General features: G+C 48.3%; 1 protein-coding gene across 10 annotated transcripts in view; it reads right to left on the bottom strand.

Annotated features, from left to right (window-relative positions):
* Window positions 1-16,195, bottom strand: part of KDM5C (lysine demethylase 5C) — a 32,335-nt gene extending 16,140 nt beyond the window's left edge. For 3 of the 10 annotated variants that reach the window (XM_059911786.1, XM_059911782.1, XM_059911785.1), the window contains exons 1-12: window positions 15,713-16,194; window positions 11,323-11,400; window positions 8,944-9,066; window positions 8,480-8,650; window positions 7,967-8,101; window positions 7,091-7,214; window positions 6,800-6,981; window positions 5,597-5,755; window positions 3,703-3,822; window positions 3,418-3,576; window positions 2,600-2,781; window positions 2,340-2,502 (exon numbers count right to left, since the gene is read on the bottom strand). In XM_059911786.1, coding sequence (XP_059767769.1) covers window positions 2,340-2,502; window positions 2,600-2,781; window positions 3,418-3,576; window positions 3,703-3,822; window positions 5,597-5,755; window positions 6,800-6,981; window positions 7,091-7,214; window positions 7,967-8,101; window positions 8,480-8,650; window positions 8,944-9,066; window positions 11,323-11,400; window positions 15,713-15,862 — 1,746 coding nt within the window. In that variant the 5' untranslated portion in view covers window positions 15,863-16,194. Of the gene's footprint in view, window positions 1-2,339; window positions 2,503-2,599; window positions 2,782-3,417; window positions 3,577-3,702; window positions 3,823-5,596; window positions 5,756-6,799; window positions 6,982-7,090; window positions 7,215-7,966; window positions 8,102-8,479; window positions 8,651-8,943; window positions 9,067-11,322; window positions 11,401-15,712 lie in introns of all 10 variants that reach the window. The other 7 variants (XM_059911784.1, XM_059911783.1, XM_059911791.1 and 4 more) reach the window with 5 other exon arrangements.
* Window positions 16,196-18,990: the final 2,795 nt, after the last annotated feature.

The following is an 18,990-nucleotide window of genomic DNA, read 5'->3' on the forward strand; positions in this document are numbered from 1 at the left end:
GTACTTTTTAAATTCTCTAGTAGCCACCACATTAAAAAACTAAAAAGAAACAGGTGAAATTAACTTCAATGTATTTTATTTAATATATCCACAGTATTATCATTTTAATGTGTAATTGGTATACAAAAGTATTAGTGAGATATTTCACATTCTCTGTTTTTCATACAATGTCTTGAAATCCAACATATGTTTTATACTTTCAGTACATTTCAGTTGGGACTAGTCTTGTTTCAAGTGCTCAACAGCCACATGTGGCTAGTGGCTACCAAATTGGACAATGCCATTCTAGATGACCAAACTTAACAAAAGAGATTATAAAATCCATACACTGATTACTGTCATGTCAAAACTTACATAAAAAACAGATGGAAACGTAACAAAATGTGGAGGAAATAGAGATGACCTCTCTACTGCCATTTTTTGGAAAGGGGGGATGTTTCTTTTATAATGAAAATACTTATACTATATATCTCTATCTATAAAAAGAAATGGCCTTCTCTCACCAAAGGGGAAGATGGGTGAGGTGGGGGGCGGGGGGGGGCGCGGCCAAAGATAGCTCTGAGGGACCTCCAGCTGGCTAAACTGCAGCCTGCCAACATGTGAATATGAAAATCAGATGTCCTGGATTGAGAGGATACTGCCAAGTCCAAAGAGCCTGGAGATGCTGGGAACTACCTATAGGAAGGGCCTGGCAGACAGAGGGTGGGGTGGTGAAGCAGCAGCTGGCCAGAGAAGCTGGGGAGCCATGAGCAGGGGAAATGCTGTGGAGGTGGTAGCAAAAAAGTCTGTGATAAAAGTTTTTTTAAAAAGAGATTAGAATTGAATGAATATATATATATATGTATGTATGTATGTATGTATGTATGTATATATGAATCTTAGCTGTCTGAATCCTTAAGGAGAATCCTCTTCTACTCTTACAATTCTCCTTGACACTGTGGGAAAGAACTGATGCTGTGGGTCAGGAAGAAAGGAGTCTGAGGAAAGGTCAGACCCAATGTCTACTTGTGAAGAGCATAACTTCAAGGGCCCTTGGTCATTTCTATATCTCGAGCCCACTAATTCTTAAACGGGGTGATGCAGAGAGGGAAAAGGAATGCGTTTCCTCTAATTCCCTAGATATCTCAAACCTTGGTTAAGTATCACTAAAATGCATAATAAAAAGTATTACTCATAGGTTATATAGTATAGCAAAACAAGCTGAAGGCAAGAAGAAATTCAGGTGAGAACCACTGACCTACTGTACAGATGACCAGGGATTTCAAGGAGATATTAATTCAATATGTACTGACTGCCTACCATGTCCCACGCACTAGACTAAGCAGCAGGGTAGCCAAGGATGGTTTTGGGGGGACGGGGTTGAAGGGAGTGGGGAGGAGTAGCAGCACAGAATGAATAAGACTCAAAGCAGAGGTGGAAGATGTACTCATTCCTGTTTCTACAGGACTGTTGATCAGGTTATTTTAAGATCCACACCAGAAAACTGGCTGATACTAATCAACGTTAGAAATTCCTAGGAATATAAAGCCCCTTATAGGTAAGCCAGGATGTATACCCAGGGTGGGAGAGAAGTCCACAGAGAAGGAGAATAGGACAAGTCAGGACTCTGGGTTCAGCTTTTTTTTTTTAAATGCTGAAAGATATTGGCACTTCTTTTTTTTTAGGTTACTTCCCCCCACCCCGTCCCAGCTTTATTGAGATATAGTTGACATATAACATGTTGGTGTACAACATGTGGATTTGGTACACTTATATATTGCAAACTAATTACCACCACAGAACTCTGACCTGTTAAATAAGTAAACAGACCTACCCACTGCTCCAAGAAGGGTCACAATATGGAAAGTATAGCAGAGACTGCTAGTTGTCCCCCTATATTCATTCTCACCCTCTTTCTTAATAACATGACCTCCAATTTGTGGCTGGTACATGACCATCCTTAATAAAAATCAGATTTTCCAGTTTTCCTCACAGCTAGATGTGGCCATGTGACTAAGCTGTGACTAACCGGAGGTGAATGGAAATGATGTGTGCCCTTAAGAGTAAGGAGACTTGTCTTGCCCAGTCCTTCCTCTATTTCCCTTTTCCACTGGTGGAAGCCATCCCTAAGGTGTTGCCCTCAAACATCAGGCCCAGAGGGCTCACCATCACACTGTATCTCTAACCACTATTATTTGTCAAACCTATAGCCTGATTAAGATAGAATAGGAATGAGAAAGGGGCAGGGGTAGATTCCAGACAATCACCACCACCACCACCACCACCACCACCACCACCACCACCACAAAGGACACCACTAACTCATTCCTACACCTTGCCCCTATTTCCTGGACACTCACCGGCACACCATGGGACATGAGGGTGTTGGGATTCATGAGGGTGACAAGTTGGTGCAGAAGGTCAGGCTGGCTATCAAAGAGCTCAGGTGTCAGCTTCTTCATCACCTCTTCCAAATGTTCTGCTGCAAGTGAGGGTACCCCATACCAGGTCTTCGGCTCACCCCTGGCCAAGCAGAAAGGAGACATGTAGAGTGGACACACCTATGGTACTGAAGGAGCCCACCCTGACTGCTTCCCTGGCTCTCCAGGACCCCACTCACCAGTGGAGGTAGTTAATGGAGTAACTCCAGTGATCCTCAATATGCCAGCAAAAGGCTGAGAAGACCATGCCCACATAGAGCCAGGGCACCTTCATGCCGGAGATATCTGCATTGATGTGGCACAGTACGGACTGCTCCAACACCGGCATCACATTCAGGTTCCAACCACTAGTAGCATACTCCTGTCAGGTCAGGTATTTGTGGAAAAGGGATGAGAGTTTTGCTAAGGAGCGGGGAGATCTTTAGCCCAGGGAACCTTAATTTTGAGGTCACAGACCTTTCTGAAACATCTAAGAAATAATATAGGTGTTCTTCCCCCTGCCTCTGTCAAATGCATACACACAAAATTTCAATTCACTTCACTTTACTTCAGTTTTAGGGAGGTTTATAGATGTGCCCACCCACCAAAATATCTGCAAGTTAAAAGCCCCTGCTCTGGACCAAAATGCACCCTTCCCTTGATACAGGCCTAGGGCCTCATTATTTCCTGCACTTACAATCCCAGTCCCTGAACACTTCTTATGAATGAGCCAGGCACCCTGCCAGGTACTTCATATACCTTCTCACTTAATTCTTATAAAATTTGTAAAATGGATACTATCCCCATTCTACAGACAAAAAAACAGCCAATCTCATGACTGGAGATGCCATGCCAGATACTAGGCTGTGTTCTTTACACATATCGTCCCATCTACATCTCACAGCAACCATATAAGGTAGGCATAATAGTCCCCATCCTATAGAGATACTGAGTCTTTCAGATACTAAACGACTCGCTTAAGTCACACAGCTGACGTAACCATGAATCACCTACTCACCTCCTCCTCAGGGGTTAGGTGCCGCTTACTGTCACTGACGGGGAAACCGCTACCAAATTCTTTGGAATGGATGTCAGCCCCATACTCAACAGTCACATCCTCCTCGATGCTATTCACCAGCCGCCAGAATTCCTTCTCCACGAGTTCTGTGGGCACCATCTAAGGAACAGGGGTAGCAGATGACCGTGGCCCATCATATCCTGGCCCCACTGACCCAGGAGAGCTACAGACCATCAGGCACCTATGACCCTAGCCCTGACACTACCCCAGCCCTCCATCACCTACGTGTACGGGCATGTTGAAGTAATCGGCTTTAAAGGAGTCAGCCATCTCGCCAAAGCTCTGCAGAGTGTATTCCCGGGTAGCCTGCTCAAAGCCAAAGGCTTCGGGGGGGCGCTTACACTCCTGAAACCCAAAGGAGAACATGTCACCAAGGCAGAGGCAAAGAGGTGGAGAATCCTCAAAAGCGGAGCTGGAATATGGGGTAGGAGTCAGGAGGGAGAACAGCCCTAGGTCTGTACTGAAGGCCCCTGAGGCAGGTCTCACATCACAGCTCTACCTTTTCCTCCTAGCACTTGAGCACAGTTAGTCTCTTCATTCCCCACATGCACTTCTACCATGCTCTTGCTCTTCTCTTCCTTTAGGACTTTACTATCTAAACCATGGGCTCTGCCTTAAATATGCTACCCCATGCTCTTCTGCCACTATTTTTTCTCTCAAGATAAAATGTGAGTTTATACAGGATGCTTAGAGAAGTTTTATGCCCAGACTGGAACTACAGACCTGGGAAAATGACACTGAATATTCTAGTAGCTTGGAGGATGGGAAACGAAGGCACCAACTCCTAGTGTCAAACCCCACACTATTCCTGTTCTTTACACTGTCTCAGAAGACAGGACGTGTGTCTAACTCACTTTGTATCTATGTTCGTGGTTTTAGATGAGAGATGTATGTACCCCAGTCAGACACACCTTCTGCTGATGTCTGAAAACTAAATGTCAATCTGGTCCACTGGCCCACAACCACTTAGAGAAGAGAGCCAAGTAGACCTGACAGTCTTTGTCTATGATACTTTTGGTATCCAAACTCCTCCCTAAAGGAATCCCCACCACTACCAAGGCCATTATGCACTGCCCTGGTCTCTTTCCTCATTTGTGTGTGTCTAGTGTGTGTGCATGTGCACACCTGGTCTCTATGACCACAGTTGACAGGGCAAGAAACTGTCAGTGTCTACTCTCCAGAAACCCAGGGAGAGATGTAGACAAGCACCCAGAATTTGGATCAAGGTAGGAGGCTCATGAAATGGAACTGGAAGACTTCCCAGGCCTCTTAGCCCTCACTGCTGCTTCAGCTGCTCTCCTCACTGCCTCTCTTGCACTAGGTACATTATCCCCATGTATCCTTACTCCTGCACTCCTCCATCCCCCAGTCTAGAAAGCCTGCCCACCTCTTGTAGTTAAAATCTACAACACCGCAAACCAATCTAATTATCACAACAGAAGGAAAATACCTAAATAAATATTATACCCACATGATGGACCCCCTACAAGGAAAAAAAAAAATCATACCCATGAATAAATTTAATAATACAGAAAAACGATTATAAAGTAACAAATGAAAATATACAGTAAGATCCCAAACTTGTTAAAGATAGTTATATATACGCAACAACGAAAAGATGAGAAGAAAATATACCAGACTATTAACAATGGTTGTCTCTAGGTGGTGAGATGATAGGTAATTTGTCTATTTTCCAAGCTTTCTAAAAGAAACAAAGAATAAAAAACTTGGAAATCAAAAGAACATTTTTTTTCATATTCCTGTCCTCCAAATCTCATTGCTGACACCTTCCCTGATTACTACCCTTAGTCACTTTCCTGTCCTCTGAACTTCTACATCTGAATTTCTAACACACAATTTAACATTTGATTATATGTCATCACATATGATCTGTCTAATCATGACTCTCACCTCCCCAGGTGGTCTGAGAGCTCCCAGAGAACACAGGTTGAGTGTCCTCCTTTTCTTTCTCCCAAAGTTCTGCCCAACCTAGCCCCACCCCAGGGACCCAAAACACAAGACTGTGGCTGAACTAGGAGGCTGCTTTCAATAAGACCGGATGAAGGAAGGCAAGGATAGCCTATGAGGCAGACATAGACTGGGGCTGGGAAGTCCTTACCGCCATGACACACTTTGGGCACCGCCAGACACCCTTGGGAATCTCAGGCAAAGGAGGCAGCAAGCAGAAGATGTGGTAGTTGTCATCACAGCCATCACACAGCAGGAGCTTGTCATCCTCATCCCCTCGGGAACACATTCGGCATACATATGACTCAATCTGCCAGGGGAGGGAGGCAACAGCTCATTAACCTAAGCCCTGTCCAGCCTTTCAAACATCAGACTCCTCCAGACAGCACCCTAGTCCACAAAGATCTCCATTAGAAACCCACCTTGCCTGCTGGCTGGATCATTCACGGCCCTGTACAGGTTAGTCATGCTAGGCCTGGAATTTAACTGCATGCACGTACCACCTCCCCAAATAAACTAACTGTAGAGCTGTGACAGCAGAGTCTTTACCATTCAGTCCTGAATCCCCCGTTTTCATTCATTCAATAAATACTTACTGAACACTTATGTGTTCAACATTATGCTGAACTCTTCAGTACAGCGATAAATAAGACATGGCATCTGCCTTCTAAAGGCATACAGTACTCCAGAGGCACAAGTTCATAAAAATTAAAGGGCAGTGTAGAAACTGCCAATAGCAGCCCGTAAAAGGGTACTATGGAAACCTAAAGGAGGAAGCACTCGAATCAGCTGGAGATAAGGAGGGAGAGCCTTGAGAAGAACTTCACTGAAACGGTGACACTTGAAACTGACTGAGACCTGAAGGCAAACTGGAATTTGGCAATGGGGCAGAGCACAGGGGAAAACTCTTCCAGGCAGAAGAAACAGCATGTACAAAGGATGGGGAAAGAAAGCATGGCACATCTCGGGAAAAAAACAAACATACCTACAAGTAGTTCAGTGTGGCTATAGCAGAAGGAGTAAGGTGGGCAGTGCTGGGGAATGAGGCTAGAGGTCTGCAGGGACTGGATCATGCATGATAATGAGGAGCTTAGCCTTTATCCTGAAGCAATGGAGAGGGAGTCTCCTCCTCTGCACCCTTCCAGCACTTCATGTTGACAGCACTTGATCACCCTTTCTTGTTCTTTGTTCCATGTGAGTTGGCCTTGTTTCCCCAATTAAGTGAGCTACCTGAGGGCAGGGCCCACCAGGCCCACTTTTCTGCTTAATGCCACCTGGTCCAGTGCCATGCTGGGGAAATGCTCGTTGAAGGGATGAGAAGCAGAGCATTAGGAAGTCAGGGCTAGGTCCTTACAAACTGGGCATTGCTGTGGTTCCTCCGCAGCCTCATGGTCATCTTGGTGCAGGGCTCTGGGCTGTGACTCAGCTCCTCCTTGCTCTCCAGGAAGGTCTTAGGTGAGGGTGACTCCACCTTCACGTCCCCACCTGACTCCTCCTTCACCACTATGGTCGGGGGGCACTCGGGCCCTTCCTTATCTGGGAGAGAGAAGAACGGCTCTAAGGTACAAGTCTGAACAGTCGCGGCCCAGGCTCCTCTCCCCTGGTGAGGCCATTCTTCACACTGCCCCAGCCTGTCAGGCCTCACCTTTTTTCCGCAGAGTCTTATCCTTGGCCATGAGGCCCAGGCCCATCATTTTGGGGCCTGCCCCATAGATCTGAAGCTTCTTCAGCTCAGGATTCTTTTCAATGTCTTCCTCTGTGGGTTCCGGCTGGGAGGAAAGAAGGAAATGAATCAAGACTGCTATCTTGGGCAGACTGCCCCATCCTAAAAGAACGACAGCTTGGACTCTATCACGTGAGTTCATGCCAGGGTGGAGGCATAGGTGGGCCCAGGCAAGAATTCAGATTGCTTTTTGGAGACTGAGGGTAAGTGAACTCCCTCCTCATTCCTCTCTTGGAATGGAATTAAGATGGGATCTCAGTTTTCCAACTGTAAAATGAGAATATTAACTCCTACCTCACAGTTACAAGGGGGTTTGAGGAAAACATATATAAAGAAATCTAAGTATCTGCATCTACCAATAAATGGCAGTGACTAATATGATCTGGTAAATTACATGCTTCAGTGAGCCCAGGGACAGTGTCTATCTTGTTCTCTGCTGTATCCCCAATGCCCAGAAGAATGCCGGCACATAAGCTTCTTCCTGAGGCTAAGATATAGTTATAAGGAGAAAAAGAAGAGTTCTTCCCCTATGAGCAGAGTGAGTCAGGAAAGGAACAAGGCAGGCAAGAACACCAGACATAGGAAAGATATTATACAAACAGATCAAAACCCAGCTCAGAAGCTCAGCTGAGAGTAGAGGAAGAGCAAGAGTGAAGCCAGAAAGAGGCACACTACTGCTCAGAACTCAGAGAACCAAGAGAAGGGAGAGCGGAACAGGGAAGAGAACCTTGGTCAGAGGGAAGGAAGAGGACTCTCTCCACCACCAAAGCTCCAAGTTAGAAGAAGGGAAGTACTCACATCAGGCTGCAGTCTCTTGGCTCGCCGGCCATAGCTGTTGAACTTGGAGGGCTGCACAGACTGTCGAAGGGGGATACTGTGGGGTTTGTATTCCTTGTCCTTCTCCTCATTATCAAATGGACGTGTGTTGCACTGCTGGGGACAGGTGAGGGGTAAGGGTCAGGGCATGGGGCCCCAGCTCCCAACAGCAAGGACTTCCCTTTACCCTCACCCAATGGCAACCAAAGCCGTGGTTTCATATACCACGCCCCCCGCCACCCACCCAATAGGCCCTGCTCAACTGGCCACTGACACCAGCACACACTTTGGGAATTCTTCTCATGCCTCTGCTTATGCCATCCCTCCTTCCAACCACCTCCCCGCAACCATCTCCCCAACTAAACCAAACTCCATCTCTTCCCAGACCTCTCCAGGTCTCCAGTCCACTCCACTGAACCAGTTCCATTAAGAGCAAGTGTGGAAATCTGCATCTGGCAAGGGAAAGCCTACTCCACCCCGGCTCGGCATCCTTACCACCAGGTTGGCTCCAGACTGGTACATCTCATAGGGGTAAACGATGCGTTCATAGTGGGAGCGTAGCAGGGAGCCAATGTTTTTGCCTGGTGGGTAGTTGAGGCGCTGGGCCACCCGAGCCCATCGACGGTCCTTGCAGATGGCTTCGTAGCCACCTTCCTCCACCACGATCTGTAAGGACAAGCAGGAAGGGACGTGGATGTGCTGTGTGTATGTACAGAAAGGACAACGAGGACAACTCCAGCCCCTCACTTCACTGGAGGCTACCCCCTCCTACCTCCACCACTCAGACTCAAATTGCAGCCAAGAGATGCTGAGAAGTTCTGATGACAGCTTGTGTGCTACCAGGCTGTGCCCCTTCCACTGTAGCCTAGAGATCCAATATCCAAACCAAGGTGGCCCCCAGAGTACCAAGGATATTAAGGTGTGGGGTGGGGAGGGGTTTGAGAAAAACCTGTTCTTACTTTGCTGAGGCTGTAGAGGTCCAAGATCCGCCGTTCTACATTGGGAATCTTTAAGGAGGAGCCCTGGATTTCCCAGAATTTGGCAATCTGATCCAAGTAGTTCAGTTTCACTCTCGTCTGGGCCTGGAGAAAAAATGGCTCAGAGAGGCTGGCCTCCCCCTCTACCTGACCCCTATCTTCTGGCCTAATCTTAGGGGAGGAGAAGGGATGCAGAGCAGCCCACTACCCAGGGCCTCTCCCAGTGAACTGGATCCCCAACTCTAGGTAGCACCTCGCCCACCTCTCTTATCTTTGCCACCTTCCAGGCAACAGGAGAAGCCCAAGGTCCCAAAACAGAGCAGGTCGAGTCCTAACAGCCAAAGCTTTACATATACTCTTTCTCAATCTCCCTGACAGGGCTGTAGAAGTATTGTCATCTCTTTTACAGAGAGTCCCTGCTTCCTCAAGTCACACAGCAGGTACCACGAGATTTGAGTGTCAAATAACGTTAAGTTTTTGCTTTTCCTCTGCTAATAATTTGCTGTATAGTCTTGAGTAAATCAGTTCTATTCTCTGGACCCGTTTTCTGATTATGAGGGAAATAAAAAACTGCCCAGTCCACTCACCCCAGAAGGGTAGACTTATGAGAGGAACAGTGAATGCCCTCTGGAACTCTGGAATTAAATCTAAGCTCTAGGCATGTTTCAGAGAATGAAGGCTCCAAAAGAAAACATTCACCTCTTCACATGCACCATGAAATTTGTTCCATGGTGGCTGAAGGGTGAGAGTGCATGCTAAAGATAGAATGGCCTAAAGAACTGAGATGGTGTACCAAAGCAGCACTGGCACCTGGCCCACCCAGGAACCAATGTGGGCCAAAGATTCTAGGAACAAGGCATGTACCATGCTTTCCTGAAATCTCAGTGACCCAAGAAGGGCTCCCCAAGGCCCCAAGTCTATAACCACCTCACCCTAATCAGAAGGCCTAGTTCTAGGGAGAACAGGGTAAGTCATTATCATTCATTACCTTGCTCTGATCCCATTAGGGGGAAACAGGGACAGTTCTTTCACAGATGAGGAAAAGTAAGGTCTATTTGTGGGAAGGAACATCCTATGGCTCCTTTGCTATGAGAATCCCTAAGGGGCCAGGAACCCTACTCCCTCCACCTCAACGCCTTAGCTTTCCAACCTTGGCCCATCCCTGCCCCTCCCCCTCATTAGCCAGCACTCTCTCTCTAGAAAACCTGTCCCTGTCCCATGGTAGGCTACACCTTGTCCTAGCTATACCCCGGCAGACCTGGTCAGATCCATTTCTCTAAGGACCTTGTACCCCATACAAGAGATGATTTTTGCCCTGACCAGAACAGCACCTAGACCGACTCTAGAACAGTGATTCTCAATGAGGGGCAATTTTGCCCTCCAGGGGACATTTAAGTAATGCCTAGAGACATTTTTGGTTGCCATAACCGGGAGAGGGTACTATGTGGGTAGAGGCCAGGGATGCTGACAGACATCCTACAATGCACAGGACAGCCCTCCACGACAAAAAATTACCTGGCCCAAAATGTCAACAGTGCCAAGGTTGAGGAACTGTGGTCTAGAAGACAAGTACGCTTTTAGGTTATGGGTATTCGGTTGGGCCTAATAGTCACCCCCACACCCCCAGACATCTAGTAAGGCTTGAGGATACATAATAATGAGGGAGAGGAGTGGTAGCATACCTCTACCCTACACCTTCCATGGGAAACTCCAGAACTTTACCTGGAACTGGCTTGAGGGCATCTACTCTCATTGCCCTGGGGCATTCTCAAGTCCTTAGTGGAGAACCTCACCTTACCCATGCAAAGGGCCTAGATTTCCTGTATGGAAGATAAAGGAGAGGGAAAAGCCTACCTGCCTGACCCTCTGTCCAAGTCTGTAACCATTCCAGCTTCCTCACAGACCAGTTCTTGCATTGTTCCTGCCCATCCACCTCATCTCCCACCTTACCAAGCACCATGGAAGAAAGGTAGGAAGCACAGGGCTGTAGATGAATTGGATAGATGAGGACACATTCAGCTGGCCAAGCAAGAAAGGGTCTCAACCAGCCCCATATTTCTCTTTTGTTGACCCAAGCAGGGTGGGTTAGTTGACAGGGGAGCTTCAGAAGTAGCAAACCTTCGTGGAAAAGGGCCATCCCCAGCCTTGGGGCTATCAGATTTGGGATGCTAAATGCTCCTGCTCTTGGTTATATAATTCAGAGCTCAAAAGCTTCCTCCATGCCCTCCAGGCAATTTCACAGAAGAGAGAACAAAGGCCTAGTTAGGTAAAGTACCTTAGACAGAGAAGGTAGGAGGGAAGTGGGATCAGAGCTCAGGTATCCATTCTCCCAACCCCACCACCAGTTGCTAGTCATCTTACCTCTAGTTCATTCAGCCTCTGGATTCGGGGAGTAAACCTGAAGTTGTCCACTTCTACAGCAAAGGGTGGCTGCCAGTCCTGAGTGGGTACAGAGGAGAAAAGGGAGTTGGGTTATTCCAGCATAGTGCAAGACCAGAGGGGCACCAAAAGCAGCTCAGCACCCCATTCATGCCTTCCCAGACCTCTAGCCATGTCAGACCTTTTAACCTGGCAAACACCCAACCCATACACACACAACTCACTACAGGGCTTTAGAAGCCCCTCAAGTCCACACCCAACACCCCATGCACATACCCTGGGAAATGTCTTCAGAGTCCCTGCAACAGTACAGAGTTAGGATTTTAAGAAATAGAGAGATGGGGCCCAAAACAGCTGACTGCAAACTCTCCCTATGCCCATATTAACTCCTCATCCCCTAGGCATAGGACACACACTCTGGAAGTACTGGAAAGCACACAGGATCTGGAGTCAGAAAACCTGGGTTCATGTTTTAGCGCCACTACTTACTAGCTAAGGGATTTTACCTTTCTGAACCTGTTTTCTCAACTGTAAGGTGGGAATATGAACTTCTGCCCTGGCTTCCTCATAAGACTGATATGAAAATTAAACTGGTTTTCAAATGAAAATGTTATTCAAAGGAATCATCATTAAGATTTGAAATCTAAGGCTGACCTCACTACCCAATACATATGCAGAGTAGCTCATCTCCAATTTGGGCAGCATTTAAAGGTTTGGGCCTTTAGTGTCTGTTCTCTCAGTTTAAAAGGCCTGAGATAGACACTGCAGGGAAGAGCAAGGAACAAGGAGCAAGAATTTGCAATACTCACCTGGTCAGAAAGGCTTCCTGTGGGTCCTCTCTCAAACACCTGCCCAGTACAGGAAGAGGCAGGGGAGGAAGTGGGGAGGGGTGTCCTAAGTGCTGGGATGCACCACTGACTGTGGTAGCAAAGATTGGGAGGATTTGGGGTGAAGGAGGGCAGTCAGGGAAAGATAATGAAAGTGGGGGAGACTCTGTCCTGCCAAGTCGGAGCTTGTTGTGTCCTGCCCAAAGGGCAGCTGTGAAGAGCCTCCTCCCCAATGCCCGCCTGCCCCCCCCCCCGCCCCCCATGCAGTCCTTTCCTCCTCAGAACCCTGGCTCCTGCTTGAGTGGTGAGAAGAACCTCGAGTAACCTAGACCAGTGCCCTCATTTAATGATGGAGAAAGTCAGGCCCAGAGAAGAAATATGATTTCTCCAGAATCACATGCTGAGTTAGTGGTAGAGCCAAGACTAGAACCCCTGTCTTCTGACCTCCGGTCCAAGGCTCTTTGCACTACATCAGGCTACGACTGTTCACGCACACGTGCATACATATGGAAGCAGGGGAGGAGGACAGTAAAAGAGAAGAAAAAGCTGTTGGCCTCTTCTGTACACACATTTTGAGAAAAGGGGCCAGGGACTTCCCTGATGGCGCAGTGGTTAAGAATCCACCTGTCAATGCAGGGGAATGGTTCGAGCCCTGGTCCGGGAAAATCCCACATGCCGCGGCGCAACTAAGCCTGTGCACTGCAACTACTGAGCCTGTGCTCTACAGCCCACGGGCCACAACTACTGAGCCCGCGTGCCCCAACTACTGAAGCCCGCGTGCCCTAGAGCCCATGCTCCGCAACAAGAGAAGCCACTGCAATGAGAAGCCCGTGCACTGGAATGAAGAGTAGCCCCTGCTACCACAACTAGAGAAAGCCCGTGAGTAGCAACGAAGACCCAATGCAGCCAAAAATAAAATAATTTTTTTAAAAAAAGAAAAATACAGAAAGGAGCCAGAGGACTCATACTTGCATGCACACATATTCCCCCCGCCAAAGCAGGTAGCAAACACATGGGACTCAGTGAAGCAGGGGCAAAAACAAACAAACAAACCCAACAACGACAAAAAACCCTCAAACTAAAATGATATGGCTCAAGCCCAGACAAGCTCCCCATGCCCTCTTGCTTCCCATCAGTAGGGCACTCCCCTCAGCGCAGGTAACCCAGGCAGAAAGGTGCTCAAACCCCAAACTCCAGGCACCTTTCTTTCCTGCTGAATCAAGTTCTAGATAAGAATAAGTGCAACATCAAGCAACCTGACAGGAAATGGCAGAACTGAAATCCTAGAGCAGGAGCTGTGCATGCAACAGATAGCTGGGAAAGGTTCAGCAAATCTCCCTGCCTGGCTCTCCCTGGGACCTACAAGCTCCCTCATCCTGCCTTCAGTCCCATACTCCCATGTGCCAAATACTCACTACGTCATGATGGTGATAAAAAGGTGGGCTACCTGATGCAGGAAGCAAGGCCCTTCCAAGCTCCCCTGCGTCTACTCCAGTATACCAACACTCTCCTCGCACCCATCTTCCCCAAGAGTAGCAGTCACCTGCCTAGCAATTCAGAATCCAAATGGCCCTTCAGGCAAACCTTCAATTTCCAAGCACCCACCCATACAAAGGTTCCCACTCTGGGTCCAAGCACCACTTGGGTGAGTGCTTTAAATTCCAGCCAGAAGTCCAGGCTGCCTAAAGGAGGCCTAGGAGCAGCCCTACCGGAAGGGAAAACACAACAAAAACCAGAGAGAGCCAGGTCTCCTGGATTAGAGGGAAGTACAGTGTTGGGGTAGAGAAGAGAAGCATAACAAAGGACGGCCCCCTGCAGGACAGACACACACACACACACACACACACACACACACACACACACCCCAGGGTCATGTCACCTATCCCACCCCTGGTCCCCCAAAGAAGGGGAACAATACCTGCACAAGGCCAGGCTGCCCCAAGAAGTCCAAGATAGAAAAATGGGATAGAAAATTCAAGCCTCAACTACCCCTTTTGTCAGATATGCCTCTTTCCCACAGGCCTGCCGGGCCACTTCAGGGAGTGCCTCCTTGATGCTGCCCAGGACTCCAGCCTCTCCTTTCTGCTGGCCTTCCCGACCTCTCACTACCCACTGCCACTTCCTCACCATGGACAAGGATACCTCAGAGATCTGTGGCCAAGCTCCAACAAGGAAGAAATTAGCTTACCCAACACCTCCCAGAGGATCCATCTGAAACCAGCCTAGATGTATGGCTGAACACCAGAAAGCACCAAGTTGAATAAGGAGGCCTATGGTGCCCTCCTCAGGTGGCAGCAGGGTTTCCCATTTGGTTTCAGCCAGGAGACACCTACTCAAAAATACCCTGTTCCAGACAAACTCAATTCCTGCCCTTGGAATCCCAAGTGGTGACTGAAGAACGCATATCATCATTTCCCCTCCATGCTAGCAAGGTGGCAGCCTATCCTAGCCCTTGGGGGACTTCTCCTGGCCTGAAGCCAGGCCTAGGAGCAAAGATATGCCCTTTGTTGCTGACATCTGGGAATCAAGGGTTCCAAAGGAGGCAGACTTCCATCCGTCCATTCTGTTTCTGGGAGTCCAAGAATATCCTATCCTCTGGGACCTCTGACATCCTGGGACAGGTCAGAGTAGAAATCTTCTGGGAAGGACTCATATACCCCACCCCAAACTGACTGGTCCAAGACTCTCCACAGAAGTCAAGCCTGGGCGGTGATGTGCAGGAAAGGCCCAGATATTGCCTTCGACTAGGAAAAGAAGGGAACAAATTCCCTGAACCCATCTCAGGGGAGCCAGATAGAGCCTGTGAGACTGATTTCCTGACTGGTTTACCAGCCCAGAATATTATCATAAATGGACTGGCCTGGCAGGGTGTGAGTAAATATGAGTCAACCCACATAGGAGCAAACCAATGACCACATCAAACACCTTTGCAGTCACAATAATTACCACTTATCTAGTGCCTACTACACACAGACGCTACCTAGTTTAATCCAATTCTCGAAATAACCATTCAAGGGACCCATTTCACAGGCTCAGAGAGATTATGTTACTTGTCCAAGGTCACACAGCTGGTAAGCTGCAGAGTGGAGTTTTGAACTAAGGTCTATCTCCCTTCAGAGCTGTGATCTTTCCATTACACCACACTGCCTGCCTGAAGAGAAGTGATGCCAGTAAATGGGAAAAAAGCCTTATTTAGGGCAGCCTTGACCTAGGTGGTTTGGGGTAACCAAGAGATGTGCGGGGTGCCTCTCCGTGAACTCTCCCCGGGGCCACTAGGCATCCCTGTCTTGAACCTTACTAGGAGTAGTTCTGAAGGGCGGGGTGGGAGTTGGGGGGTGGGGGTGGGTCTCCGACTTAGGGCCCTCACACCACGAAAGGACCGCTGGCCCCAGCACCCTTTCTCCGACCCGCGTCGCATCCACAACGGTCCCAGCCACTCCATCTCCCCACACCTCGAGCTGCCCCCCGCTCCAGACTTCTCCGCCCGCTACCCTAGTCCATCATCCCCGGCCTGGTCGCCGGCGACCACCAGCCCAGGGCCTTACCGCGGGTGGGCGGATCTTGCAAATGCCCGACTTCTCGGCGATGGGCCTGATTTTCGCAATGTAGCCGAGAGGATCTCGGAACTCCGCCCAGCTAGGCTCGAACACCGGGCACTCCGGCGGCGGTAGGAAGTCGTCAGACCCCGGCTCCATGGTGGGCCCTAGGACTGGAGGGCTCGGACGGCCCTTAAGGACTCATGGCGGACGCCGCTGTATGAAGCCGAGGCACTGCTCGGGGACTAGGCCCTAAGCAGGGCGGCCGCCGCCCGCCGAGGGCCCAGGGGGCGTGTAGCTGCCGCGCTCTGAGAGGCTCAGGCTGACGTTACTGCTACCACCTCTTCGTCCTGCTCCGTTCCTTCCAAACTCTGCCGCTGCCTCCCAACTACCGCAGCCTTCAACACCACAGTTACCTCCCAACCACCGCGGCCTTCATCGCCGCCGCCGCCATCTTGGTTTGTCAGCGTCTCCCCCCCCTCCCTTCACCACAACAAACCAGATCCCTCCGCAGGGTGTCCCTCCGAGCCTCGTATAACGTGCGTGAGGCCAAGCCCTAGGGAGCCTTCATCCCGTGGAGACTGAGCTGAATCGGCAGGCGTGGGTTTCCTATCAGGAAGCAGGAACTCAAAAGTGCTTCCCAGACTGAGAGCAAATAGTCCGCCTCAGCGGCGGAGGAACAAAGTTGTAATTAACTGCCGGATCCTCTTTCCGGATGGACCGGCGGTGCACGTTTAAAGGCCAGTGCTGCGCATGCGCATTATGGAGACAGACCGGAAGAGGAGTTGGCGTTGGTGGGTGGTGGGTCCGAACTGGCACCCCCTCGATGACCTCAGCCCTGGCGCGAGCCCCGCCCCAACACGCTCTCTTTCTCCCGGGTCTTTCCGGTGTGGGCTACAGAAGGCGGCTTCGGGTGCCTGATTGCAAGGGACCCTTATGCAGGCCCGCAGATTAAGAGAGGCGTACACAGCTCCCAGCTCTAGGCGCTGATACCTCTGGGGCTTTGAACGAAGGAAGTCGGGATGCTGCTCCCTCCCCGGGGATTGCGGATTTTTTGAATCCTGGGTCCCGAGGAGAGGAAGAAAATATTTATTTTGTCCAAGTTTGCGTGTAGAGGCCTCTCAGAGATGGGGCTTCCATTCTTAACCCCAAAGAGTCACTGTCAGTCAGCATTTTAATGAACACTTTCAACTGTTATGTTTGCACTTTTATCGTGTCCACATTTGTGGCATGTACACCTACAAAATAAGCCTGAGTGTATCCTACCAGTGCCCACCGTTTGAAGCACCTACTGTTTGCCCATTTGTGAGCCTACAGTGTACTTATCAAATATTTGTGTACATGGATTGTATGTATTGTGTATAGCCTCTGTCTTGCATTTGAGTACCTACTATGTGTACATCTGCTCCTATTGTGTGCATGTTTGTGAGCAGTTTCTGAATAGGTTTATTGCATCTACTTTGAGTATCAAACCAGTACTTTGCCCATATGTCAGACATCTACTGCATTTGAGGAGCTCTAAGTTATTCATCAGTTGTGGGCCTACCACATGTAGTTCGAACACCTACTGTGCACATATTAGTTACGTATGTGCTGATTAAGTGCTTATTTTATGTTCCCCCATCAGATCGTGAATTCTTTAAGGGCAGGGACCTTGTGACCTTATACATCCTTAGCACTTGGCATGGTAAGCGGTACATTAATGTTGAGTAAACAAAAGAAAGATGAATATTTTTGAGCAGCCTTAGTATATATTGACTAAAAATAATATATACTCTTTGCAAACATTTCCTGGATATATTAAGCATCTGCTGTAAGCTTGAATATGTTTGAAGGTGATGGAGAGTGTCATTCCTTCATTCAGTTAACTGTTTCTAATCACATACCATGTCCCAGTTAGGTATATCATTCTGCCTACTTCAGGACTGAGCTAAGGGCATCCGCTCTGAGGGAGTGGGGAACACTGGTAGGAGCTCACACCCTGGAGTCAGAGAGGCCTGATTTCTAGTCCCACCAGCTCTGCCGTTTTCTAGTTATGTACCCTTGGGTAAGTCCCAACTTATGAAACTGAATGATGTTGTGCGGAGATGATAATCCCTACCTTGCAGGATTGTTGTACAGTACCTGGCATATAGAAGGCCCTCAGTATCTGTTAACTGTTATTTTTACTTCTGAGAGTCAACAACAATGTGTCAAAACTCATTAAGAATCTCCTTTGTGTCAGGCATTGTGCCTAGTGATTTCAGATTTTTTTTTTATCACCTGAACCCTTAGATTGCCTTGAATGTTTGGAATCTTTATCCCTACTTGTCTTGTGAGGAAACTTGTCCCAAGTAATACATATAGTAAGTGACAACTCCTTTCTAGTTTTCTAGGTGTCAGGGGAAACCTCAACCCTTCTCCACCTGAAACACAGGTGAATGACCCAACTGAACAACTGTCTGGACAGGAAACAGAAAGCTAGATGAGGTGATGCTAACAACAGTAAAAAAAAAAAAAAAAAGAAAAAAGAAAAAAAAAAAAATCACTAGCCTCTCACATGTGTAAGCATTTAACAGCCCACATAGCTCTTTCATACCAATTATTTCCCTTAATCTTTGCAACAGTCTTGGGAAAGATGTAGGTCAATTTACCCATTCTGTAGATGAGGAACCAAGTTCCAGACAGATTAAACAACTTGCCCACTGTTACACGGGAAGTTGCTGACTCGGGGTCAAATGCTCTTCCTGTCATTTGCTCCTACCAGTGATAGAACTAGGCAGGAGAAGGGTGAGGAGAACAAAGAAGATAAAAGAATATGCCAAATCCTAGGTTGAAGGAAGTTTGACCTTTCCATCTTGAGGCAGCTCAGTGAAGGGCAAAGAGCATGAATTAGGAGTCAGGAGACCAGGTTTGGGGTCTCAGCTCAGCCTAGCCTTCCCAAAGCCTTCTCTGAGGTCCTTAGCTGGGACACCACCCCCACCATCCTGGAAGGGCAAATGGAAATTGCATAGAGTCTTTGAAGCCAGTCAGATCCAATTCATTCGTTCATAAACATTTATCAAATTCCTACTATGCACCAGGCACTCTTCTGGGCCCTGGGAATATAATGGTGACCAAGACAGACATGGTCCCTGCTTTCTTGCAGCTGACATTCACCCACTGATATCTACCAAGTACCTCACCTGCATGAACCTTGATTTTCTCATTTATCCAATGAGACTATGTAAACCCTTCCTCACAGGGTAGTTATGAAGATTAAAGATCATGATAACTACCATTCATCAAAGGCCAGGTGCTATGAAATA

Source organism: Balaenoptera ricei, chromosome X, assembly GCF_028023285.1.
Source record: "Balaenoptera ricei isolate mBalRic1 chromosome X, mBalRic1.hap2, whole genome shotgun sequence".
Lineage (NCBI taxonomy): Eukaryota > Metazoa > Chordata > Mammalia > Artiodactyla > Balaenopteridae > Balaenoptera > Balaenoptera ricei.